This window comes from Musa acuminata, chromosome BXJ3-6 (assembly GCF_036884655.1).
Source record: "Musa acuminata AAA Group cultivar baxijiao chromosome BXJ3-6, Cavendish_Baxijiao_AAA, whole genome shotgun sequence".
NCBI lineage: Eukaryota > Viridiplantae > Streptophyta > Magnoliopsida > Zingiberales > Musaceae > Musa > Musa acuminata.
Window position 1 is genome coordinate 7,747,105 of NC_088354.1, and position 26,126 is coordinate 7,773,230.

Genomic DNA, 26,126 nt, shown 5'->3' on the forward strand with positions numbered 1-26,126 from the left:
CTGATTCATGCTTGAGAATGGCAACAATGGTCTCAATGGCCAGCCACTGGGGTTCATGGCGAGCATGATCATCTACAAGTCGTGTTATTCAGCCTTCGCTGTCCCTTCGTCTGAAGAAATTATTCCGAGGCTGCTTAAACCCTCTCGTTGTCAATCTTTACGCGGGCATCTCCTCCTTCAGTCCCATTGTCGAGGTTCTGTTCTCGTCCTTCTATCATCAAATCCCTAATTTGTTTCCCCTCGTCGAAGGTTAGAAACTCGAAGGAGACGGCTAACTCCTCGAGAAGACGAAGAGCCGGCACAGTGACCGGAACGGAGAAGAGGCCTCAGCGTTCTCATCCATCGTTCTTTCCTTGCATCACTAGGCTGGCCCGCAAGGGTCTCTCTCACAAAACCGGTCCCGGGAATTAAGCAAGCTACTGTGTTTTGCATAAACCAAGTAGCGGCGATTCAAGTTCATGGCCGGGCGACGGCAGAGAACCGCCGCACGCTTCGCACAAAAAAAGATCTCAGGAATCGGTTTCGCGAAGAACATGAAGTGATCAGCTGACGCATCGGCCAATAGAAGAATGAACATGTTGATGTGAAGATAAATATGTACATCCGAAGCTGTCCACGTATGTCTTTTCCAGAATGCACCGCCCACCTCCGTGTTCAAGATATTATTATCTTGCGACAAGGAAATGGCAGTGACCGCACAGAGAGAGAGAGAGAGAGAGAGAGAGACGTGGCCATCAACCTCCAGCTTTTGGCATTATTAGGCAATCTTGAGATGGCTTTCATACCTCAATCGGATGGGGGGTTGGACAGCGGAGAATGGCACTGATCCGTAGCTGGTGCACTGTGGTTTGAAGGTGGCCACGTTGATTGCTTGTGAGCCCAGCAAACTGTGCCATCCGTGACTTCCTTCCACCTATCTCATCAGAATTCAGAAAGCTCTGTTTACGGACGCATTTATTTGCCATGAATTTAGTGACACAGATCTTTACTTTTTCTTCTCTACTTCCTCCAAACGCTCTGAGCAATAGGTCTCCATCTGAACTGGATCTCTTTATGTCTGATGTTCCCGTCTTGTCTAAGCCTTCGACGGTCGGTTCGAGCTGCAAGCATTATCCAAGTGGGTTTGATAGGAACCGCTGCTTCTTCGTCACGGCTCCGCCTACCGACGACAATGGAAGCCGCTCGTACTGCGCTAACGATGCATCGCCACCTAAAGGCATCGACAACCACAATACTCGGAGCAGAGTCGTACCACGGCATGGCTTCGCGTACACAGCATGCTGGATCGAGCCCAACATACTCGCCAAGGCCTATGCGATCGACGGATTCTCTCCGTGGGCCATCATATATCCGAAACCTGGAACCGTATGAAATATGAATTGCTCATCCGTTCGCGAACAATGACTGCCGTAGAGGCTAGACGCCACTGTTCCATAACAGAGAGCGTGGATGTATACATAGAACAGAGCTCGTAGATGGGAAAGCGGTGTGATGCGCCGGAACACAGAGCATTCTGGTACCCCCAAACGACAGAGACAAGGATACCACAACACGGAGCAGATCACCGGACTGGGACAGGACATAGGAACCACGAACGCTCTCCGACAACCCCACTGTTCGGCTTCTAAACCAGCTGTCGGTACAAAGAACCAAAAGCCTGGGCATGCGGTGGTACAAGATTTAGTTCGCTAGTCGGCAGCAAGTAGCAGCAGCTTGCAAGAAACAAAAGCTGACAAGCCATTTAAGGGAGGGTGATGCCAAACAACATCATGGAGCTGTAGCGAGCAGTGAAAGCTCGGATGGAGCTTTCTGTTTCGGACTTGTATTCCTGCGAATGTGGTAAATCTTGCCTTCGTCATCTATTTCATCCTTCGGCGGGCTCACCAGAAAAAGACCAGCTTTAATTTGAGTTCCACATCCACACAGTGAGTTAAAATATAGAACATTGGGAATAAAATTAGACTCTTCAAGGAGCTATCGTTCTTATGAAACACACATAAAAGCATACTTACACACTCGGTTATAAGGCTACAAGGAGCCGAGATGGCGTCGAACTACATGAAAGACGGCACAAGCATCAGAAGGATGGAAACAGGAACACACCATTTCCTTCTTAGCTCCACAGCACCCCAAAATGGAATCCCATTTTCCCAGAGAGAGGTGCAAGAACACGAGAAATAGAGGGATGACGAATGCAATAACGATATACCTATAGTCGGCGAGCAGCAGGAGGCTGCTTTCTTGCAGCAAGTCTCTTACCTCCCCTTCGCCATTCGTGGACAAATGTACTTGAAAGCTAAAACACACAGCAAAAGACCCACAGACCACTTCCAAAGGAGCAATTTTTATCGGTTTCTTGTTGCTTGCCTCGCCTGTCTTGTTCTACTTCTTCTCACTGATTCCTACCCTCCCTCCAAAACAAGAACAAAAGGCCAGCATCATTTGGCGGCGGTGTGAGGGATCTCGTGGATGTGTTGCAGTTGCCAGATATCATGGTCCGCCTCTTCCCAGAGCAGGCCGCTCCACCACCCCTCGCCTCCCCCGCTGTCGGAGCAGAGGAAGTCTTCGTCCACGAAGGGGAACCAGCCCGAGAGCTTCTCCTCCTCCACGCCCCACAGGCACCACCGCTCGCCCAGCTCCGCCGCACCGTCCCCCCACCCCACCGCTTCCTCCTCCGTCAGCGCAGATGGAAGAGAAGAGGACGCCTGCTGCGAGCCGGCGGCCGCAACCGGGTGATTGTCGCCTTCTTCGCCCTTCTGTGGAGCATTCTCCTTCGAATCCGGCGTCCGCGCCCTCCCCGCCGCAGCCGACCTGGGCGTCGACGCCTTCTGCCTTCGCGGAGCCTTGGCGGTGATCTTGGCGGAAGGTGGCGCGCTTTCCGGTCTGATACGCTTCATCTCCGTTCGCCGTGCAAGAGGAAACGAAGCCGACCGGTAAAGACAGAGGCCGCCTTTGGATTCCTCATATATATAAAATATATATAGAACGTGCGATATTTATATAGAAGGTAAGTCGGTTTCAGATGCTCCACTGGAACACTTTACACTATGCTACACCGTTACTCTTTTCTCTAGGATAAATATTCGAGAAAAGGAAAAGATGGCTAATGGCAGACCTGAGAAGCTTGCTGAGACTGTGCTTCTACAAGCACGCCTGCATCTTTGTTATTTGAGTTTCCCTGTATCGTTTACAATGACAACATCTCTTAGTATCATAATTATTCGGGATCGATCGTATGAGTTTTAGTTTTATCATGAACGATCGAAGTATGTATTGTTACATCAGAAAATTAAATATTATTTTTCTAATTATGATTTTTATTTTATTTATCCATTTCAATGGTTTTAACTTAATCATTTTATTGAACCCGTTAATACGGGTTCTGTGGTGTTTTATTTTCCATTGAAATTTTTTTTATAATTTAAGATATTTTTAAGTGTTTTATTATTTAAAGTCTGACGTACGTATTTGTTGGAGAAAAAAGTCATTGACTTCTTGAATAGTTCGACGTAGTTTGAATCCGTGTGTGCATAGTAATCCGATGCGTAATATGTATGAAAGTGGAGAGGTTTCTCAATATGATTCCTCTGATGTATAAGTTAGTTATCCAAGATGTATTAGTACGAACATAAATAGTCAAAAGAAGTAAACTTATTACTCATAAGCTTTTATATGTGATTATAAAAGAATAAAATGTTTTGTAAGTTATGAGATAAATCTTTAATTGGTCCCCACGATTCTTTTTTACTTATTCATGTGAACAATAATTTTTATAATTATAATATAATATAATTGTAAAACAAAATGATGGATGACACACTTAATGGGATGGGGAGAGACGTAGCAATCACAAGTGTGTCACATCTCCATTATTATCGACATTCTATATTACAACATATATCACGGTGAGGAGCGTGCATCCTTTACGCTCAAAGGAGGAGATGATAATGCAATCATCAAGGCATCAACAATAACAATGAATAATAGACGATCGCATATATATATATATATATATATATATATATATATATATATATATATTGTAAAATTTTAGATCGTTGAAGGCGTCCGTGAAGGAGAAAATTCTTGAATTGATGAATTAAAATATATTAGATGTATACCTAAAACTTTTGGATGAGGATAAAACAAAGATGAGATCGAAGGCCGAATCGGCCTCCGTTGCTGTGGAGGAATAGGAGATACATGCAACCGCCGAGATGATCGATGCCGACGTTGCGGAGAAGGATCTTTCAGGTGCTCTGTCAACAGAGGCGGAAGGGAAGCGCTGTCGGCATGGCATGCATCCCATTCCCGGTTGGATGATTCCATGTACTTCATATCTCTACATCCGTGGATGGGAATCTGACCCCCAATTAATTAGATTTGGTGTTGAGTACTATGTCCCACGAGGCCATCAACCGAACTTGTCGGCATAGTTAATACAGCTTTTCCTACTCATTTTCTTTTTTGTATTTATAATTTAAACATCGAAGTGGTATTTATGGAGCACATACAATTCAATCGATCTTAAACTAAGTTGACTTGTCGTCGCACATAAAAAATAATAGCTTAGATGGTCTGAATAGGGAAACGTGTATTCGATTTATTTTGACACGAGTGTTCTTAAAGATCAATCGAATGATCACAAATCGTTAAACGTTTTGACAAATTGAAAGGGTCAGGAAAAGATGCGATTGCCGTTGACCTAGTCAACTTGGTGGAGCTCGGTCAAGCGTGAAGCTAGTCAAAAGCCATTCGATTTTGCATGCTATACACGACCAACCTCTCGGGATGCGGTTGCTCGGCGACCAAAAAGCTTCGGTTGACTAGTCCACGCCACGCAATCCGATGCAAGTCAACGTCTTGCCACCCGAATTAGACTCCACTCGCGCATCACACGATAGGCTCTCGGAGTCGTCAACCCTCACTCATTAATTTCACGTGTGCGGATTATTATATTAATCCATCCATCGACTAGTCTGATGGAATGCCACACACATATAATAATACTATATTGATGCTCGAATGCTACCGAATCTCTTTTCCTTTAATGGTGGGGAGATAATATTTTTATCCTATCCTATATAAATTGTATAATAATAATAATAATAATTATTATTATTATTGTTTGTATTATTCTGACAAATAATTAGCATTGAGTTAAGAACTCGGTCTAATAATTTCACGATACCTCAACGCTTATCTCAGTACTATCGTTAAGGACGTCGAAACCACGTCAATGGTAAAACGAGCATCGAAGTTCGCTGTCGCTGCTTTTGTTTGCTGTCTGGAATGGGTTCGTCTTGTCAGAGTGTATATCATCTTCCTCTCTCTCTCTCTCTCTCTCGGCATTGCCTGTTTGCATTTCTTATATTTCTTTTGGAGTTGTAAGCCCAAAGAATCTCTAATGGATTCTTATGGGCTTCGCTGACGGCGATGGACCAATTCCAAGCCCCAAAGAATCTTTGTTTGAAGGAGGTTATGTAGCACTTAGCAGGCCTCGCATCCCATTTCCCTATGTCTCCATGCATTCATCTCGAGCATCCATTTCATTATAATCATTAATTCATCATGTTTTCTAACCCTTCCATGAAAGGCCTTAGATCCTACCATGTTAATATTTTACATGTCTTATATTTATGCGTGATATGATATATTTTGGCATTATTCATGTGGCAGAGTGACACCTCAGACTCGGACGAGGTGCCACGGGATCTCCGCATTGTTCGGTACCGTACAAGTTGGTGTTGGATACCTCGGAGTCACTCCATGAAACTCGGGATGACGCCAACCCGAACGACATTGCATGGCGCTAACCCGCACGATGCCGAACACCCCAAAGTCATTCCACAAAACTTAGGACGACATCGCATGCCGTCGACCCAAGCAATGCCTCTCGGTGTCGACCAATACGGGTCGGTCGGTGCTTGGTGCCGGACACCCCAGAGCCGCTCCGCAAAACTCGGGATAGTGCCGGACAGCGTCACACGACACTAACCCAAGTAGCGTTGTGCGATGCCAACCGTTGCGACACCAGACACCCCAGAGTCATTCCGCAAAACTTGGGATGACGCCAACCAGTACGTGTCGATCAGTGCACGTCCGTAGAGTATAACTCATCCTTATGAGGAGTCAACAACCATTAAAGGATCGCGTATGACTAACTATCCCAATATAAAAGTCAACCTTCTAACCAATGAGGGAGACAGTGAATACTAAACTCTTTATCATTCCACTTCATTCTAACTTAAGCTTCGAAGAGGTCGAGTCGAAAAATCTCCCTCCCAACCTCGTCCTGAGTGCAAGGGCTCACGACGGAGAAGCGAGTGGTGAGGCTCATAGCTCAACCTGACCTGACATTCGTTTCTTCCACTCGACTCTTCGCCTGGACAACCTTGTGCATCCGGGATCGGACCGAGCCATACTGACTTCTCAATCATGCCGTAACAATTCACCAACACTCCGAAGCTTAGATCATGTTATATCAGTTCAATGGTAAACGGTTACACAGCATGATCATAAGTTAAATCATGCTCGATCCTGTGCAACTACCACGCGTAGCTTACCCCGAGCACCCGTTTGGCTCTTGAGTGCTTTGAAGGGTGAGATAAATGTGATGCCATTTGGATCGTGGAGGGATACATGACACGATCTAGATGACCGAAGGGTCACTCGGATCGTCATGACAATCTCATCGAATCCGCCCCAATCTATCCAAAACTTGATTGGCTTAGACCATTAATTCCGAACATAATTCGCTTCGATCAATAACATAAATGATAAAAGGAGACATTAAGATTATTATATATTAATAAGTCGTAAGTCATGTATCTATCAAAACTCCATTCGAATAATATTTCGAATAATTACATCCAATGAACGTATAAAATATTGATTAATTCTTGGGATATATTTTTGATATAGAAAGAAGGGGAAGTAAAGGTTTCATAAAAGTAAGAATGGCCCGATTATTTTTGTGATATAGAATTCGAGTGAAATCGTCTTCTATTGAGATAGTTCATTTCGAAACCGCGTTGTCATCGATCATGGCATGTGACTTTGTGGGTCAATGGAACGATGAAGAGTTGTTCGAATCATATTCGTCTTGTCAAATCCAACGAAGATTATTCTTTTCTTATTTTAATCTCGACAATGGCTTCGGTCATCTTCCAATCCACCCGTTTGGATTTTGCGGTATGAATGTGGTGTGTGTCTTTCACATGATTCACGGAATCCCACTAGTTTTATGGGCCCCATAAATCATGTAATCTTTTGTTTGTGTGGAGCTTTGCGTTTGCATGTTTTGGAGAGACGGACTAAACCAACTCTTTGCATATAATTAATCATCGATCACTATTCGTTTGCTTTCATTTCTATACCTCTCTTTCCTTCCTTCCTTCCTTTGTTTTCCCATTCGTTTCAGTATCTTTGAGTTAGCATCCAAAACCTTTTTGACTCGTCGATAAGAAAAACGATCGATCAGTCGTTTTGTTCGATGGCGATAGACACCTCAATCTTATTAATTATCAAAGCACCTTTGGACCGGTCCTTTCGACTCGCAAACCACAATATGCATGTCGGTCACCGGAATGGAAGCGAAGTGAGCTCTCTCCGTTCTCCGTTCTACGTGGCACTGTTCGACCACTGAGCTCCTCCTCCTTTTATGATTCCTTTCCTCTGTCTATCTCGACATTTGAAGAGCTCATCGACCTTCGACGTAGAACGTTCGAAATCTTTCTACATCACTTTACATAAAGCAAAAAAAAAAAGAAACTATACATAGATATACGCTTTGGAAAAGTTGGGTTGAATAATTCAATCTCTATAGCAATCTGACATAGCACCCTCACATCGATACAAAACTTCCAACAAGCGTGACTGGCCTTTTGCGTGTGGGTCTTCGATTAGGTAAGGAAGCTGACACCACCCCCTCCTTTGCTACTGTGTGTTGATGATGTCGATGACGACGATGTGTCTCGGATTCTTATCTTTATTGGTACTCTTAGTTTTAGAGCAACCAACCTAATAATCAAGTGAATTAATTGTTCCAATCACGCATAGTATCATCATAAAGAACACTAATATAAGAACAGCCGTGATTCTCTCTCTTTGTCGAGATGACTGCTGTGCAGATTTACGTTTTCCTATACGTCGAATACCATATGCTTACTATGCTGCGAGACAGCATTAATGACTCTAAGTCTCACTATTTATTTGGCTGTACTTTTATGGTTACCTTTGATCGACTGAAATCAGATGAGAGAGAGAGAGAGAGAGAGAGAGAGAGAGAGAGAGAGAGAGGGGTCTTGTGTTGATGGTGTGAGGTCACATTCGATCGGTGTTTTACTTGGATGACTAAAATAAGATAAATGGGAAGACTGCTTGTTGACCGTCGACCGCTGTTGGGGGTGCTGACGCGGGGGACCGTCCCACCTTGACCTCATCGACACTCCGTCATGTTTATGCCACCGTCACGTCATCCCGTTGATTTATGGGGAAATCGGAAGGGATTTCTGTTGATTCGACTCGTAGAGGAACTGAGCGGTCGTCGGCGGAAGCCGCCGATGAGTTTCGTGAGGTTATCCTAATTAACGTCCTATTTTTGTTCTAATTATTCATCCCATATTCAAATTTATTATATATAAATAATCGATCGTAATATATATATATAGAGAGAGAATTTTTTTTAAATATTTTTAATTAAATTTATGATATAAATAATCGATCGTAATATATATATATATATATATATATATATATATATATATTATAATATAATATAAGTGTGTGATATTTTCCTTAAAGGATGAATAAAGAATTTGTTTTGGGTACTTGCTTTCCTTTATAATTTTCTTCTTCCTCGGCAAGGAGAAGAGTGAAGCGACCGCCACTCGGGGAACTGAATAGAAAGCTCCGCTGATCTCCGTCTACATACCAATAGAAAGCTCGCAACGTCGTCAAGCCTCCCTTTGATGGACTCCTCCTCCAAGCGGAAGAGACGCAGCGGCGACGACGAACCCCGCCCCTCGAAACCGCGCGCAGCATCCGGGGACGATCCTCAGGCGACCGACGACGAGGTCGAGGAGTTCTTCGCCATCCTACGCAGGATGCGCGACGCCTCGCGCTCCATCGCTACCGCCGGCGGAGGAGCTCGAAGCGACGCCAGGCCGCAGCCGCCTCCGCCTCTCCCTCCCCCTCCCGCTGGGCCCAGGTGGAGCCCCGAGTTCGCGTTGGAGGACTTCCAGGGCGACGGTTGTGCCAGGGACGGTGGCGCCGCGGATAAGGTTGCGGAGGAGAGCGCGGCGAAGCCGTCGCGTTGCCTCGATCTGAACGCGGACCCGGAGCCGGAGGGCTTGGCTGTGGCGAGCCCCCGCGGTGAGGCTACCGCCCGCTGCGCCCGTGCGCCCGCTTAGTCTTTCAAGCTCGAACTTCTTAGCGGTAATGTTACCGGCTCTTATTTTGTTTTCCTTTTATCTTTGTACTGTTGTCTTTCCTCGAATGAGATACTTGGGTACTCCGTTATATGTGAATAAATTTAGTGTTTTGTCTACGAGATTCATAGACATTTGATGTTTTTTCTAATACTATGACCACAATATCCTTTTGTTTGAGACATAAATCTATTAAAAGGTACGGAGAAATTGAATATTGGATGTGTTCTATAAAATAAATAGAATACAAGATTTATTCTAATTATTATTCTACAAAATAAAATAAGGAGAAGTTGTCTTGATGACAATGTATAGGGGAGCATTCGTGGTGGCATCTTTTGTTAAAAGTCATGGTGCCATAGGATTCTTTGTTAGGTCAACTGTTGAACAATGTTCCAAGGCTTACTTTGCTAAGTTTTCCACCTTTTGCACTTTTCATTGGCATACTACTTGAATTTGTAGGATATAAATGTATCCTTTGGATTAGGAAGTGCTAATTTATCTGTACAAATTTATAAGATCTATCGAGGGAAAAAAGAAAAAAAATTATAGGTATAATTGATGCCTACAATGTTTGGAGTTCTAGGATCACTTTTTTTGTTTTTTCTCCCCTTCTCTATGCATTCTTTCATTTCCTTTTCCTTTCCTCTTTCTGAATTACTAACATTTTCATATTTGAACTATATTATTAATACATTAGACATCGAGGTTAGAAATGCAATATGAATTACATTGTGAAATACGCTAGATTTTGGCTTTTGTTCGTGTAGTTTGCTCGTAAATTGTAGACTAGTAAAAATGTCTTGATTGTTTTAGTTGTGCTGACTTGTGACGAATTGTTCTTTGTCGACGGAGGCTTTTGGTATCCAACTTTTAGAAAGCACAACTCTGTTGCAGCATAAAGGTTCACTTATTCTTGTGGCATCACCGCGGAATGAGATAGGCGAGAAGCTTGGCTGAGACCATCACTACGTAGATAAAAGAGAAGGGGGGAATAAGCAAAAACCCCTGTGTCGCAATAGGATGCCTTTTCCGAGGAACCGAAATGCTATGCCTTTTTTATGTACAGGAAACTGACTTAATGAACCAAAAACCCATGGTCATCTCAGAAGGTGATCTACGGCGGAAGACTGAAAAAAGCAATGATTGAAGGCCTATCCAGCAGAAATAAAATCCGATAAATCAGTTGTTTAATCCAACTTAGCTTCCGGTTTTCTATAATTAAACAAATCTAGAGTTTCTCATTGGTTGACAATAGAAGTAATCAATAGTTTGGTGGTGTTGGCAAGTTCTCCAGTTTATGTGCAACTCTAATAGTCTGAATTAGGAGATATGTTGTAAATGTGTGGGTGTAACTCTGCTATCCTTGTCGAACAACAGCCCTGCAATAGAAGAGTTGGTGATCCCATCAGCCAGCCACATTCTCTTCATTGATGATGGCAGTTTTCCGCCGATGTCTGCCGTCATGAAAGAATGACTGAAATCTAAACCTTCTGGCATCCTTCATTTTGGTTTTTTAACCTTCACCTGCACATGATATTTGAGACATTATAGAACTGCTATACATAGATGTGTTGTGTGGTGACTTTGTCTACACTGAGCAGTGGTACTGTTTTAATGATTTCATGGTTCATTTTGATGATGAAATTTAAGAAAGAGGCCTAATGATGATTAGCAGGAAGGATCCATTAAACCAGAGATTGTAAGCTCTGTATTGTTTTGTTTTGTTTACTTCTGCTTGATATCTTGCTTGCTTTCCGAAGGTTCTACGAGACAAAATTAGGTTGAGCTGATGATGTCTTGTAAGTCCAATTTATTTTATGCAAATGTGGCTGTTTGATTCTGAAATCTTTGTGTGGTCGTCCTCTTTGGAAGGTGGTCTGTGTGTGTGTACTCAAGCAAAAATGTTAGCAAACCGATACGTTCTTGCATTCATCTTGGTTGATCCATTCTTGATCACGTAGATGAGGCCTGTGCGTCCCAGTCTCTTCTGATTCATCGTTTTGGCTACTCAATGACACGAGGCTGCGGACGTCTTTCGGTAGGATCTCGGACGGTAATAGAAGTGACATTAAGTATGTCACTGAACTCACCACCTCCGGTCAAAAGAGGTCTCCCGTCGCATCACCCACATGACTGGAATCACACGTCCTTGGACTGCACTCCACTCGGAGCGCAGAGTCGAAAGCCGTCTTCGCTTTGGCGGTAGATGGCACATCGAAGGGATGGGGTCGGAGCGGGATGTCCACTCCACTGCGCTCACTTCGCCACGATTCGCATGTCCGGCTCTCGCACATAGTCTGCAAAGCGACAGCCATCCACAGGGCCGAAAGATGGGTTCAATGATTCAGGGAGACACCGTTAAAGGCATGGGGGTGGCTGGTCTTTCGAAGCTCCAAAGGCCGATGTGTCAAAAGAAGAAGAAAATAAATCTGCAGCAGCATGACCAGGTAAACAAATCAAAGCCACAGAGAGAGAGAGAAGAAGGCAAAGGGTGGTGGAAGAGCAGCTGTTGTCGACAAAGACGCGCCACCGTAGGTCACGGCAGGATACGATGTCTACCTGGATTGGGGTGGGATGCATGCGAGTTATGCCCGACCTAATCCTCTTAATTAGTTACTCCCTGAAATAATAAGGCACGGATATTGGCTTCCCACTTTGGTTTTCTCTATCGTGCTATTAATCAAGAAACTTAAATTGTTGAGAAAGAGTCATTAATATTTAGAAGCTTTAATATCTCTTTTGATATATATATATATATATATATATATATATATATATACATATATATATATATACATATATATAATACACAAATACTAATTAAATATGGAATGAAAAAGATAGGAGACATCGACGTATGCCATTAAATGTTACTGAATAAATTAATCGAGAATAAAATAGGAGACAGCCACCAACGGAGTCTTTGATCGGCACTTGCCGACTACTTTTCCTCTTGCTTCTCACTCTCGAATTCCACGGGTCCCATTCCGAGACAAAGCCGCCGCCTCACAACATTACCGAAAGATTGACATGACGCAAGTGGTGGATTAGCACAAAAAAATCTCAAGGTTAGCTTCACCTACTGCTGCCATGGTTGTGTTTGGCGATCCAAATCCATGTCGATTTAACTTTAGGCCTGCGATAAACCATCCAATGGACTTTTTCTTCCATTGATCTCATCGATGCTAGGTTGGAGGTCTCTTGTTTAATCTTGACACTGTTCGACTAAAGTCAACTAGAAAAGTATGCGAGAGGATCCAACTTTGGATTTAGATGAAACTTACGATTACACTGGACGTCGCCTTCCTCTCCGTTTTATTGCTCCAATTAATGCACAGGGATCAACGCGACAGGGCAGCAGCCATCCGTGGTGGATGATTAATGCATCATTTTGACTCCGAGTGTGATTGAATGAATTGTTGATGGATATCTTCATGGAATCATATTACTCGGGGAGCACTCAGCCATACAAATCAACCAATCCTACACCAAGTGGTGGTGGTTCACAGTGTCTGTGCCGTCTGTTAGGTCACCACCACCAAGCAAGCTGCGTCAGCCCCATGTTCTCCTCAGTCGGAATCATCCAACAGTCTTTACGTTGAGCCACACCTGTAGCTCGAGCGGATAAGGCCATGGACCATTGTACTCCTTGGAAGCTCGAGTCCCAATCGTTTCAACTCGAGATATTCCGAGAGCACTCACAGATCGACAATGGTGGTGCACAGGCACCACCTCCGAAAGGAATCAAGCTCATCCTGCATCACATCACGACACTGGAGAGAGGCAGACGCAGGGGAGGCAAACAGAACAACATGGTTCAAGCACACTTTATACATCATGAGTATTTACATGTTTCATGATTCCAAATCTTTGTACACAATGGAATGGGAACAGCAAATAAGCTCAAAAAGAAGCTCTCTCTCTCTCTCTCTCTCTCTCTCAGAGCACCTAACAATAGCTGAAATCCAATGAATGGATCAAAAACAACAGGCTTGCCTTCCCCACTCTTCACTCTCATTCTGTATCTACACAGAGTCACCCTCCGATTACCAAATAGAAAAGATTGGCACTAGGAAAATGTACAATTACAACAAAAGTTGAAAGGCCTTCCAAATCACCTCAGATCTCCTCCTTACCTTAAACGCTCTTCTCTTTTTGTTTTGCTATGCTTAGAGCACCTAATTGTTGTTGGTCTTTTTCTTTTACTTTTGATGTCTTGATGTTAATTCTGCACTGCGCTCCAGAGGAAAGCACGGAGCGCATGGGCGTGCGGGGGGGATGTTTAAGCCACAGCGGTTATGCCGCTGCAGCGCCGGCGGTCGCGGTCGAGGCAATCAAAACCCTCGATGCGCACGGCAGCCGGCTTAAGGCCAAACTTGGCATGGGCGCAGCCTTGATTGGGGGACAGGGGCGGGCCGGACTGGATCAGTGGTAATGGGGCGAACGGAGCCGGCGGGCGGTCCTCCCCGAACCGAGCGTCGTGGACGACCGGGTTGGCAGCACGGCTGGGCGGCGAGCCGCAAAAGAACGGCGGGGACGAAGCAACCTGATTCTCTTCTCCACCCTGCAACAAATACCATATCAGAATATGAAGATCACATGAATCCATGCGTCTTTATTAGCCTCGAAATCGCTTCTTTACGAGAAAAATGTTGAAAAGAATTTGTCCAATAAACCAAAATCATAGAAAATAAGAAAGGAATTTTTCGTTGATCTTTTCGTTCGATTTATTACACGAGTTGACAAAAAAAGGGAATAAAAATCTCACCTTTGCTAGATATACATCAAGAAGTTCTGCCCCGGCCTTCAAATCAGTGAAATCGGCTTGATGACTGAACAAAACAAGAAGCAGAAAGACGGATTAGATGTAGGGAAAGAGAGAGAGAGAGAGACTCAGATTGTTGTTGCAGAGGTTTAAGATTTAGAACGAGGAGGAGAGGAGGAATATACATGGAGTGCCAACGGAGGGGTCGGACCGGGTCAGCGAAGGCAGGAAGCGGGCTGAGCCGGCGCGGCTTGGGGCAGAACACGGGGGGCTTTCGGTCCGCAACGGCGAAGGGGGCCCTCATTTCTTCGCAGGCGGCGAAAGCGTTGTGCTGCTGCATCGCCCAGTGATTCATATTTTACTCCCACCTACTCGAGATCCGCGACTATACCGCCTGTAGATGCACAAATCCAGGAAATAAGACCTTCCATCCTCTCAATCCCTTCGCACATACACCAAATCAGACAGGTAAGCGAGATTTCAGAGGCTTCCGGAAAGATTATCGAACAAAAAAAATCCAAAAATTTCAAAACAGAAAACCATAAAAATCTCACTCTGACAAAACAAGAGCCGAAAGGTCCATAAGAAATCAGCAAAAGTTCCATCTTTGACATATATAGCAGACTATGATGCCACGAGAGAGATCGTAAGGATCAGATCTCAGTAAGAATAAGCAGAAGAAGAAAAGATTATATCTTGATTTACCTTGCCTACCTCTCTCTACTAGCGAGAGAGAAGATGCAGAGAAACCCCAGAAGGAGAAAGGAACGGAGAGGACCGAGGAAGAGAGGAAGGAAGAGATTTGGAGGAGATATATAGACAGAAAGAGTGGATGGAATAAACCAATGCATGTGGCTCCACTTATTTTCTATTTAAAAATTAATAAATGTAAAGAAAAATTAAAAAAAAAACTAAAAATAAGAAAAGGGGAGAGGAGGTGCGTTGGCAACGACCTGTCTGCAATAAAAGAATCGAAAGATAGCTTACGTATTTTATTTGTTTTTATTATACCACGTGATTTGAAACCCACACGTTATAATTCGTTTTTATATTACCACTATTTACTCGAAGAAAAAAAAGAAGAGAAAATATCTTTCAGTTATTGTATGCCCTTCTTTTTGCGTGACGCTTCTGCTCGTTATGGGCATCCACCAGTTTACTTTTTATTATATATATATATATATTCACTTAATAATCTTATTTATTCGATTAAGTCGACTTTTACACCCCCACGATCATGTCATGGAGCTAAAATTAGCTTCAAACACGAATGCTTGAAATAGAAACTATTAAAGTATTAATCAAATATAGGATTTGTCATGACTAAGACGGAATCCTTCAAATGGAATGACCTCTGTTAATGGACACCGCTTTGAATGCAATTTCCACACCATACTCAATCCCATCACGACGCGTGCGCGACTTCGCCTGAGACCCAAGTCACACGTCCGCACATGTGCGAGCCGGTGACCTCACCACCAGCTCCATTTGGAGGCGCGGTGGGGGGAGCGCGTGCACATAACGCCACGTGACATCAGGTCACGTTGGCAATTTGGGCTCGCCATGTTCGGCCCAAACTACATCGAGATGATGGCCATCATGTGCTGTTACCGTAGCTTCCGGAAACACCGCGATGTGTCTCTCACTTTTAATTAGCTTTGGCATGTGAGCGATGATGCATGTCGCACGCCATCATGCATCACGATCTACTGTGTGCAGTATGTTGGGAGCGTCACGGAGGACAGAGAAGATGCCGATGTCTCAGAGACTTTGGGCCCCGTCGACGGCTGTGGCCTCGCTGTCCGTCATCATCTGAAGCCTCGCTGGAGTTTCTCCGAGACTGAAAACTTTCCTTTTAATCGTCATTATTCTTTTATTTGCTTTAAATGCACGGCTTCTGATTTTATTCGTGTTACATACAATTCATATGGTATTAACGATGAGCAATATACTTCACGAATGGTGAGTGAGTAACGTCTCCGTCAAAAGTAACGCCGGCAAGAAATCTCCTCTGTTCATACGGGCGACCGAGCCACGTGATGCGTCTCGCTCTCTCACTCCCCTCGCAAAAGAAGCCTTCCTTCCCAGTTTGGCGTTGTCTTCCCCTTCGCCATCGTTGTGTCTTGCCCCGATGCAGCTCATGTGCCAATTAATATTATTCTCCACGCCCTGTATCCCATGTCCTCCACCGACCCTCACGGTAACGACGAAACGATGAGAGCCGCTGAGATCGTTGATCGGCTAGCTGGAATCCACCATGGCTACGTCTTCCCACTAAGGGATAGAACAATGCACATCTCGCGCATGTGAGAGGCTAAAATAGTTGCCGGGGTTTGGTTGGATCTCACAAGCCTCGGCGCTTCTTGCGTGGAAATGTTTGTCCATGTCGGGTCTCCGGGAGGGTCTCGGATTAGAACACGAATCTTTTGATACACGTGGCATTAGATTAGTGCAAATGTCGCCCTCTGTTTAGGTTTGATGGATGCGTGCACCGAACCATGTCCCACGGGTCTGCATTAAATAGAACACGGGGGGGAAGGAAGGCAGGAGGAGGAGTTCACGGTCAGTCACAGGCTGGCTTCGACCCACTTGTCTTCTGGTTGGTCGGGTGGAGAGGACCATCATGCTAAGTTGGTGCTTAAATAAATGGTGCCAACGGGGGAGAGCTTGACCCGAAACCATGTACCGAGACGGATCGATGACGACTTCAGATTTACTACTCATCATCATATTCCCAACTTGCTGCGGCAAAATGATTCTTGACGATGGATTTGTCGCCGACTTGACGTTGTTCAACATCGCGGATGCCAAGCTACTTACTCTATGGACTGAATGATGGTCGTGTTGGGTGCCTGCTTTGGCCCTTGGGAAGAAGACCGAGTCGATCCAATGATTGCCATGAGGATCCTGCTTTGAGTCTCTCGTTTTATGGGGCTTCTTTCTACGTCGAAGAAGACGGAGTGAGTCTGGCCCGACCATAAGCCCAATTCTGCATTGTTTTCGGCCATTTTAGGATCTATAATTTTATTGGACGTTCAGATCGAAGACTTTTAATTAGTCGGAGTGGAGAAGTAAGTACTCGAGTCAAGTCGAGATTTAGTCTGACGCCACCATGGTTAGTTATCTCTACAGCTCGGCCACTGTAGATGGAAGCTAAGAAGACTAATGGCGGCAGATGGATGTGTCGTCGTCCAAGAAGAAGAACAGGACATATGTGTTTGTTGAAATGCGACATACATGATGGGAGATATTTTGTTCCTTTGTTTCAAGAAAATAGAACTCCTTGCCATCATTTGCATTCTGCATACAAATATGGTGTAGACAATATATAAACCTCTGCTACCTCTATTCGTATTTGCAGACCCATTGCTTTAAGTTGGATGGGTTCAGCCAGGATGCAGCTCTGCCTGCAAACATATTTTGGAAGCATTTAAGCTTTTAGATGGACCGTGAGCAAATACATCTTCAACTCCGGTCGCGTCTCTGTATGTGTACATAGATAAACGGATTATTACGAGGGTTGTCTTCACCAAACAAAACACGGACAACCTTATTGGATGCTTGGGAAGAAGGCAAATGGAGGGACCGACGAGGCAAAAGCAAGGAGGCGCCGACCACCACGCTACCTACTAGTGGCCATCGGGCTTGTGTGCGATGAAACTGATGCACTGCACTTGGCGGTTGTTGTCGAAGCCGATGATGCGGACGAAGGCCCTGGGGTACTCCTTCTTGCACTCCTCCAGCTCCTTCGCCACCTGCGTCGCGTCGGTGCACCCGAACATGGGCAGCTTCCACATGGTCCAGTAGCGCCCGTCGTAGTACCCCGGCGACCGGTGGTTCTCACGCCACACGAACCCCTCCTGTTAAAGGTCACCGTCGAGTTCAGTCCCCTCCCCCATCACGCCCAACCGGTATTCGTGAGAATGCATGCGGGCATGCTTCCCTCAGACGATCGTACGAGAAAGTCCAACAATTCTGAGGGTTGGTTGGTGGACATGGAAGCATAGTCTAACTAAACTTTCCTTTGAAGTGGTACTTACGTGGCTGAACTCCAAGCAGGGAATCCATTTGGAGCGGAGAAGGTACTCGATCTGCTTGAGCAAGACCTCGTCCACCAGCGTAGGAAGGTAGGAGAGGGTCTCGAACTTCTTCTTGCCCTCGATCGGCCACACCTGTCAACGACATCCATGGTGATTACGGGCGGTCACTGCGACAGAGAAAATGAGGAGAAGAAGCCAAACATGAGAAGAGTGCTCGCTACCTTCATGCACTGGACTCTGCCACCGTTGCTGGGGAGGTGCGAGAGGTCAGCGTTGGCCTTCCTGGTGACCGGGAAGGCGGAGGTGGACTTGAGGCCGGTGAAGGGCGCGACCATGCTGGATTGAGCCGGGGAAGCCCTGGAGACGGCGGCGGAGGAGGAGACCATCACGGAGGAAGCCATTCCTCTTGCTGTCGTTCCTCAGCTTGCCACACGGACGGACGTAGCCGCAAGAAGAAGGCTGCTCGCCGTGAGGTCTCACCGCTCCAACAGCAGACCTATATATATAAGGCGAAGCCTCTCCGATGATGATATTTTTGGATCCATATGAGGGCGGCCGATGTCGTTCGTCGGGGGTGACATGCACACTCTGCGCACCACACACCAAGGGAGGCAATGGATGACATCCTTATCTTTTGGTGCGAAGTCTCATCTTATCCCCATGACCGCCAACGAGTGATGCCCCTGCGTTCTTCCATCTTCTTCTCCTGCCGTCGGTTTCTTTCGCTTTATAGAGTTAGTGTCACATTTGCATGGCAACAAAGATCACCCTATGCCGCATACGACATCTCCATGAAGTGAACGACAACACTACGAATGAATGCAGAGCATCCCTACATGATTAAGCACTACATAAAAATCTTCACTTACGATTGCAATAGTAATTAAATCGCTTTTATCTCACGGTTGATGGCAAAAAACAAGAGCAGAAAAGGTTGCTGGGAAGAGTTTGTCGTGAGATCCGAACTACTCGGTCCTTCGACGTCGATGGGTAGGTGATGTCACATGTAATCAATCCATCCTTAGCCGACCGAGCGCGGTCCACAAATTTCTTCCTCTCAAACTCATCATAACCTTCCAATTCTCCATCTCGATGGGGATGATGGACTATCATTATCATTCGTTGGCTGGCAATTTCTACATTTATATACGTCCCCAGGTATATTTCAGGGTCATGACAAAAGAATGGTCGGTGAGATTTCTATGAATGCTTTGATGGCTTTTCATCTGTGAAGAAAAAGGAAAAATAAGAAAAAAAGAGATGGCCTTCTTATTCATTTATATTCCAACATAATAATGGAAGGAGAAGGAAGAAGGCCAAACAACAGGGACCCACTTGCATGTAGTTTGCTTCGTATCAGCTTCCATTTCTTCACCAAACTTCTGTTCTGGAAGCACAAGATGTGGAGTTCACTATCAGAATCATATTCTCTCCTCATCATTCCCTCAAATAGTATTACGTCCGCAACATAGAGATCGATTCTTGGGTTTATCCGGCCTAAACTACAGATATGCGGCACCATTAGAATCTTAAATCTACCGATCAAACCAGCTTTCTTGATTTCGAAAAAGCTACAATTTCCATTAGATAATGGTCCGATCATCGAGTCCATGGGGGCGCATCGCAGCGGCACACGTACGCCTTCTCGATTGCTCATGGCGTTCTCCATATTAACCCCAACTGCCGCATCCCATACTTATCGGATAATTTTGATCGCTTATGCAACCGACGCCACCGCGTGTCGCTCGCTGATCAAAAGCGAAGACTCCCCACGTCTCTTTCTTCTCTCCTTTTCCGTTCGGCGAACGAACGATAAATATATATATGTAGGCAACCGTTCATGCCAACCTGCACCGTCATTGGATCGTAACCACTCCACCCGCTCCTGCCTGCCTTTCCCAAGCAACATTGCTCATCTCATTGGCTTCGTCATCCATCGGACGGTCTTCTGTCGTCATGGCGCTGGAGCGGCAGAGCGATCCGCCGGATTACCGCATCGAGCTCCTGTCCCCCATGAGGCAGGAGGGCGACTCGGCGGCCACGACCAGTTGGAGGCTGAACGTGAGCGACTTCGCTCTACCGGAGGCCCCCAAGGACCCGCCGCTCGTCTCCAGCGTGTTCCGGAGATACCATGGTATGCCTCCTCCTTCCTCTTCTTCCATGATCTTAGATATCAGTAAGGTGTTTCTGTAGACGCCATTTCTCGTTCTCTTTATGACTCGATGCATGTCCGCCATAAGAGGTGGGTTGGGGAGGCATTCTCGAGTCGATCGCTTCATCTGATATATTTTATTCTGTCTTGGTCGTATCTAAAAGCAAAAGCCTAACATAAAAAAACAGAGCTTTGTAGAGAAGCTGATCGTTAAACAGATTGTTCTGTCACCGCTTCATCCAATATGCCTAATCATCTGTGGTTTGGTAAGTCAAGAACAACATGGTGCGAGCATTTAAGATCCAGATAATTATGGGTAGATCGATCTAAGCCAATGTAGGAAGCCAAAAGGTGTTTCGAACAGGGATAGAAGGTGCAGGATTAATTTCATGGTAGAGGAGCAACAGAACATTATTCGGTGTTGGCAAGCCAATCTCCAAACATCTTTAGCAAAACCAAGTAGAAGAAGCATAGATTATTCCCCTTTTGGCAGAGTTCAGACCTAACAAGAGATGACAATCTTCTTTATTCTTGATATACAAAATGGCAACAGTTTCTTATTTGTTCATACAATAAGCCTGTATTGTCTAGATGTATATGGATTCATAAATATATTTTGATTCGATACAAAGGTCAAAATTCCCATCTACATCATCGTTATGGAACCCGCAACCATGCAGTGCTGATAGCTCTCCTAATTGAGAACCCGGTCCTTCTTTCCTTCAGTGGGATTTCTCATAGTTGCAGGACAAGATGCAAATTCTGAGAGCGATTTCGAATATGCATCTACAATTGGCGTCAGTGCTACACGCGTCTGAGGGTTCATGATCGATCGGATGGGCTACTTCTTAGCTTTCGTCTCAGGTCGCATCTTCCAAAACACTGGAGTTAGTGTGATGGTGTTGGAAAGACAAATTAAACACACAACACAGGTTAAGTGCTGTCGCATGAATTAGTCTTTCACAAATTCAAACAGAGATGTATGTGCAGGAGTGATGCTCAAGTTTGTCCGATGTTAGTCGGGCCATTAGTGCTCTATGATCTCCGTACTTTCCTTGAAGGTGAGGAGAAGAAAGAAGAGGAAATTATTGAAGTTGTTTCTGTCCCGATGTTTATGGTCACAGATTATGATCTTTTGAAAGGTTACTGTTGTATGCAAGAAATCTTTAGACTCTCGCTATATGGTGTACATGACGCTAACTCCTCTCCTTCAATTTTATCTTCTTAGGCAATCAAAGGAAAATTGCAAAGTACTATAGGAAACAAGGGAAGCTTCTTCAGGGATTCAGTGAGATGGAAAGCATCACCGAGTTAGAAGCACCTACACAGGTATTTCATCTCTCTTCTCGCTGCAGCCTTCTACTTGTCCCGTCCACGATGCTCAAGCATGGAAAGTTGTATATATTCGTGGAAGCTTCATGTTAAGTGCGAGTTCTTCCTTCTGCAATTACGTAGGACGAGCTAAACGACTTGGCAAGAAGCGAAAGGCTCGCGATCAACGTTTCAAATATAGTGAACTTGATCCTCTTCGCTTCGAAAGTATTAGCATGCGTCGAAAGCAAATCCATGGCGGTGATCGCTTCGGCTCTGGATTCCCTGCTGGATCTTATGTCGGGACTGATTCTGTGGTTCACTTCATATGCCATGAAAAAGCCTAATCAGTATAGCTACCCAATCGGCAAGAATCGAATGCAACCTGTGGTAAGTCCATCCTCCGGCAAAATCTTTTCCTCCTTTCGAGGAACAGTTAGATGCATCGTAGCCGCATGCCAAACATACAAATTTCTTGCCGATTTCTACTGTACCTCAGCAGCAACCATGAAAATTCTTTTCATCCCTACCGTTTGTGACTCAGCTTGTTGTTATTGTGCAGGGCATCATTGTTTTTGCTTCTGTGATGGGCACTCTTGGTCTGCAAGTGCTGTTAGAGTCTGGCAGACAACTTATCACCAAGGTACGTCGTGTATCAGAATGCAAGATTTCCTACTACTGTCTCTTATTTATGTTCATCATAAATGCCTGCAGGAACACCCTACTTTCGATCACGAAAAGGAGTTGTGGATGGTCGGCAGCATGTCGTCGGTCACGGTGGTCAAATTCTTCCTCATGCTCTACTGTCGTAGCTTCAAGAACGAAATCGTGCGAGCTTATGCACAGGATCATTTTTTTGATGTCATCACCAACTCCATTGGCTTGGTCACATCTTTGCTTGCGGTGAGATACTACTGGTGGATGGACCCGGTGGGTGCCATACTGGTGAGTTCGATTGCCAGCATTTAAGTATTGAAATCAATCCGGGAAACTGCATGCAGAAATCACGATTTAATCGTTCGATGATGGTGCAGATAGCGGTGTATACCATCAGCACCTGGGCGAAGACTGTACTGGAGAACGTGTGGCTATTGATCGGAAGAACGGCACCGCCTGAGTTCTTGGCCAAGTTGACCTACCTCATCTGGAATCACCATCAACAGATCAAGCATATCGACACGGTGAGAGCGTACACGTTCGGATCGTATTACTTTGCCGAAGTGGACATAGTTTTGCCTGCAGACATGCCGCTGAGCCAGGCGCATGACATCGGCGAGTCACTGCAAGAAAAGCTGGAGCAGATTCCGGAGATCGAGCGTGCTTTCGTGCACGTAGATTTCGAGTTCACTCACAGGCCTGAACACAAGGCCAAGGTGTGAACTGATCAGACATTTTTTATCTTCTGATGCTTTCTCTTTAGTTCATTATCATGATGATACGCCTTTATTCAATAAGCCCACGGGGAAGGGAACGCATCTTCTTCGTCCGTGGGGAAATCCAAATCTTTAGGGTCAAGATCGTGTAAGATATAAATCCAAACATTAATAATAGATGAGAGTTCTTTGTTTCTTTGTCGCATTTGTTTTTGTCTCAATCCTAGTCCATTGTTGACATTGACGAGTGACATTACACCATGCATATACTTTACTAAAGAGACAATGTCAGACATCCTTGTTACGAGTCTACCAACATATTAGTCCATTAACTATTATAAAGTTATTATCTTAAGCTATCATCTGATTCATTGCACATAATTCTTTATTTATAGAATCGAGATTTTTCTCTAATAGATATTTATTTTGTCGAAGTAATTTTTCTTTTTGTCTTATTCATCCTTGGAGATTACCATCCATTCATTACCATCTTTCATTAATATAGCTCGTACTATGTCCAACTATTTCAATCATCAAGCCATCCATTCATGACCATCTATTTCAATCATCAAGCCAACTCATCTCTCTTTACACGGTCTCATCCTTTACTAAACATCATCGTTTATTTTAAGCAATATCAAGTTTGGTTACCAACATTGAGTCGTAGCTCAAACTCAGTAATCCTAATCTTTGTACGTGATATATTTTTTTAAATTTGTTTATCCTCGTGGTATCTCTCACGTGATGGGTTGACTATTTCTTTAAATACCATACTCATGCCTTGCTCGTCTCAAACTCAGTATTTCTAAGTATGTTTATCTCATTCTAATAACATGTCATAGACTTAAATTAGTTTTGCTTAAGTCATATAATATCTTTGCGTGTCGGTCTATAAGGGGTTAGCCTTACGAAAACTTCATAGGTTTTGAACAAACATGCAACAAAGGGTTCAAGGTGGTTCGTTAAACCAAGTCTCCATAAGTAACAATATAATACCGTTGCGGAATAAGATAGTGGATTAGTCATAGACAATACTCTAAGAACCATCAGTCATGTGTCAACCCAATAGCTCGAGAGTGTTGTACTAGTTGATGCTTCATACTATTCTATAAAGTAAAAATTTTAAAAATGATTATATAGATGACCTATTCTTGGATAGTTTTACCTCAACACTATGATTTTACACAATCTATGTTTATATAACTAAAACTATTATAAAAGTCAATCAAAATAAGATTATCAAGTCTATTATAATCCCTCTACGTTCCATAAACAAAATAGAAAGATATAAATATTAATCGAATATCCTATATATATATATATATATATATATATATATATATATATATATATATATATATATATATATATATATATATATATATATATATATATATATATATATATACACACACACGACACGTGATATTACGTGCATAACTTTTGGTCAAAGAAATAAGCGACGGACTAATTTATAGCAATTTTAAGATCCAAATGTCACTTTTAAAGGTCTAGAGTGAGTGGAGATATGTAATTAGCTGCTTCATAATCGAATACTACAGCCACAATTATAATTTTTCATTCGTGTTTTATAACTTTAGTGGACTTTAGCCCACGAGTGAGTGTTTAGTTTCATAACGTTGGAGCATCCATTCTCCTCGTTTGACAGCAGCGGAAGTCCCGAAGAGTTGAGTGTTTGTTTATTAACGTACATTAGATGAATTATAGTGGTGTATTATTAGTATACCAGCATTAATTAGCAGAGAACAGTAATCTTTAATGACGTCCTACATCGATGCTTTATATAATTCAGGTCATCTTTAAAACTCATATCTCGATTTAATTTTGCATGCTTTGTAAGTCATTTCTACTGCTCCTCATCGATCCGGATTTAGGCATGGCAATGGAAGAGCACAAATCACGCTACTATTCTGTAGAGCCCTTACGTACCTTTCCCTGGGATTACAGAAATAACAAAGTGACTTGGAACATGGGAGATGACGAGGAAAGCTGAGTTACAGGGCTCCAAGCAGCTGCTTGATCCCTTGGATTCCTGCTAGCTTCGTCGAATTACATGGCATCGTCGGCTCAAAGCTGCGGCCCAGCCAGCGCCGTCGTATGAAACGAGGAAGACTTGTCCCCACGCTTCTTCCCGATGTACCGATCATCGTGACGAGTGCACAACCTTGAACTACGGGACTCATCGGTGCAGGGACGCCCGGTGAGATTTTGTACGAGCTCCGTGAAGCTGGAGCGGCCGGTACGTGTCATCTTCGGGGCGCGAGCGTGCTTGATCACGGGATGTCTCCGCTGCGTTGCGGCGGCAGCCGCCAAGAGTGGGAAGGACGACGACGACGATGGCTTACACACCAGACGAGACTTTTTGTATACCTTCAGCCGCGCGGTGCGCGTACCATTTCTTGCCTCGTCCAATGCTTCACGCGGCGGAGGCATGGTCGATGGCAAGGCGAGGAGGGCGAGGGATCGACGAGCATGGAAGTAGGGGGATAGAGATGCCGCGTAAGTAGGCCGACGGAAGGGGAAACGGATGGCTGGTCGGGCAACTCTTGCAGGGACGGCGTTGCGCGGTCTTCGGCCCACGCCACCGATCTGGGACCTGTAATGTGGTGGGGATTCGCTATAAACGGTGAAGCCATTTCCGACCGTTGGTGGTGGTGGTGGGGTCGAAGATGGTGTTCGATCAAGACTATTCAAGCGGAATCGAGGAATACTTCATACTTCATGCAATGGTCAATACTCACGACGACGGTCATTTTCTCGAACATTGTTGATCGACTAACATGTGCAAAATTGAGGATTTCCAATTACCCAACATATATACGTCACATGATGCCATATTTGGAGACTTTCCAATTACCCAACATATATACGTCACATGAGATGATAAGCTCGTATTGATTATTTCAATGACATAATGTAACATGAAGAGAAATAAAAAGGAAAAGAAAATTAATGGAAAGACACAACAAGAAAGAGCGGTCTAAGATGACATAACATCGCCCCGGTGCTTTCTGTTGGAGGCCCCACCTG

At 44.4% G+C, this 26,126-nt stretch overlaps 3 protein-coding genes and 1 non-coding gene across 7 annotated transcripts; 2 read left to right on the forward strand and 2 right to left on the reverse strand.

The window, feature by feature from the left end:
• The first annotated feature begins 8,433 nt into the window (after nucleotides 1-8,433).
• LOC103987399 (uncharacterized) lies at nucleotides 8,434-10,727 on the forward strand. The gene is made up of 2 exons (XR_010497345.1): nucleotides 8,434-9,438; nucleotides 10,329-10,727. It is a non-coding gene; the product is annotated as an uncharacterized LOC103987399 (transcript).
• Nucleotides 10,728-13,247: 2,520 nt separating this feature from the next.
• On the reverse strand, nucleotides 13,248-15,060 carry LOC135641013 (uncharacterized). Of its 2 annotated transcripts, XM_065155972.1 has the most exons (4): nucleotides 14,905-15,060; nucleotides 14,385-14,593; nucleotides 14,203-14,266; nucleotides 13,248-13,998 (listed from the first exon to the last, which is right to left on the reverse strand). In XM_065155972.1, the coding sequence occupies exons 2-4, from the start codon at nucleotides 14,552-14,554 to the stop codon at nucleotides 13,717-13,719; spliced, it is 516 nt and encodes a 171-aa protein (XP_065012044.1). In that variant the 5' UTR covers nucleotides 14,555-14,593; nucleotides 14,905-15,060; the 3' UTR covers nucleotides 13,248-13,716. The 2 variants fall into 2 exon arrangements, with proteins under 2 accessions (XP_065012044.1, XP_065012045.1); XM_065155973.1 differs by lacking the exon at nucleotides 14,905-15,060 and having other exon boundaries at nucleotides 14,385-14,613.
• A 2,377-nt stretch (nucleotides 15,061-17,437) lies between these two features.
• On the reverse strand, nucleotides 17,438-18,724 carry LOC135641012 (ribulose bisphosphate carboxylase small subunit, chloroplastic-like). The gene is made up of 3 exons (XM_065155971.1): nucleotides 18,461-18,724; nucleotides 18,240-18,371; nucleotides 17,438-18,059 (listed from the first exon to the last, which is right to left on the reverse strand). The coding sequence occupies exons 1-3, from the start codon at nucleotides 18,638-18,640 to the stop codon at nucleotides 17,829-17,831; spliced, it is 543 nt and encodes a 180-aa protein (XP_065012043.1). The 5' UTR covers nucleotides 18,641-18,724; the 3' UTR covers nucleotides 17,438-17,828.
• Nucleotides 18,725-20,046: 1,322 nt separating this feature from the next.
• Nucleotides 20,047-23,271, forward strand: LOC135582714 (metal tolerance protein 7-like). Of its 3 annotated transcripts, none has more exons than XM_065155968.1 (6): nucleotides 20,047-20,373; nucleotides 21,620-21,720; nucleotides 21,847-22,092; nucleotides 22,265-22,345; nucleotides 22,417-22,647; nucleotides 22,737-23,271. In XM_065155968.1, exons 1-6 carry the CDS (start codon nucleotides 20,196-20,198, stop codon nucleotides 23,079-23,081), a joined length of 1,182 nt encoding a protein of 393 aa, XP_065012040.1. In that variant the 5' UTR covers nucleotides 20,047-20,195; the 3' UTR covers nucleotides 23,082-23,271. The 3 variants fall into 3 exon arrangements, with proteins under 3 accessions (XP_065012040.1, XP_065012041.1, XP_065012042.1); XM_065155969.1 differs by lacking the exon at nucleotides 20,047-20,373 and adding an exon at nucleotides 21,161-21,533; XM_065155970.1 differs by lacking the exon at nucleotides 20,047-20,373 and adding an exon at nucleotides 21,170-21,452.
• The last annotated feature ends 2,855 nt before the right edge of the window (nucleotides 23,272-26,126 follow it).

What these genes read in the sequence shown, in the direction of transcription:
- LOC135641013 (XM_065155972.1), bottom strand. Translation starts at nt 14,554, where the DNA reads ATGAATCACTGGGCGATGCAGCAGCACAACGCTTTCGCCGCCTGCGAA. An exon ending in CCCCTCCGTTGGCACTCCAT is followed by an intron (nt 14,267 to 14,384) that starts GTATATTCCTCC and finishes TGTTTTGTTCAG; the next exon opens with TCATCAAGCCGATTTCACTG. An exon ending in TTGATGTATATCTAGCAAAG is followed by an intron (nt 13,999 to 14,202) that starts GTGAGATTTTTA and finishes TATTTGTTGCAG; the next exon opens with GGTGGAGAAGAGAATCAGGT.
- LOC135641012 (XM_065155971.1), bottom strand. Translation starts at nt 18,640, where the DNA reads ATGGCTTCCTCCGTGATGGTCTCCTCCTCCGCCGCCGTCTCCAGGGCT. An exon ending in GCAGAGTCCAGTGCATGAAG is followed by an intron (nt 18,372 to 18,460) that starts GTAGCGAGCACT and finishes TGTCGTTGACAG; the next exon opens with GTGTGGCCGATCGAGGGCAA. An exon ending in CCTGCTTGGAGTTCAGCCAC is followed by an intron (nt 18,060 to 18,239) that starts GTAAGTACCACT and finishes GACCTTTAACAG; the next exon opens with GAGGGGTTCGTGTGGCGTGA.
- LOC135582714 (XM_065155968.1), top strand. Translation starts at nt 20,196, where the DNA reads ATGGCGCTGGAGCGGCAGAGCGATCCGCCGGATTACCGCATCGAGCTC. An exon ending in CGTGTTCCGGAGATACCATG is followed by an intron (nt 20,374 to 21,619) that starts GTATGCCTCCTC and finishes TTATCTTCTTAG; the next exon opens with GCAATCAAAGGAAAATTGCA. An exon ending in ACCCGGTGGGTGCCATACTG is followed by an intron (nt 22,648 to 22,736) that starts GTGAGTTCGATT and finishes ATGATGGTGCAG; the next exon opens with ATAGCGGTGTATACCATCAG.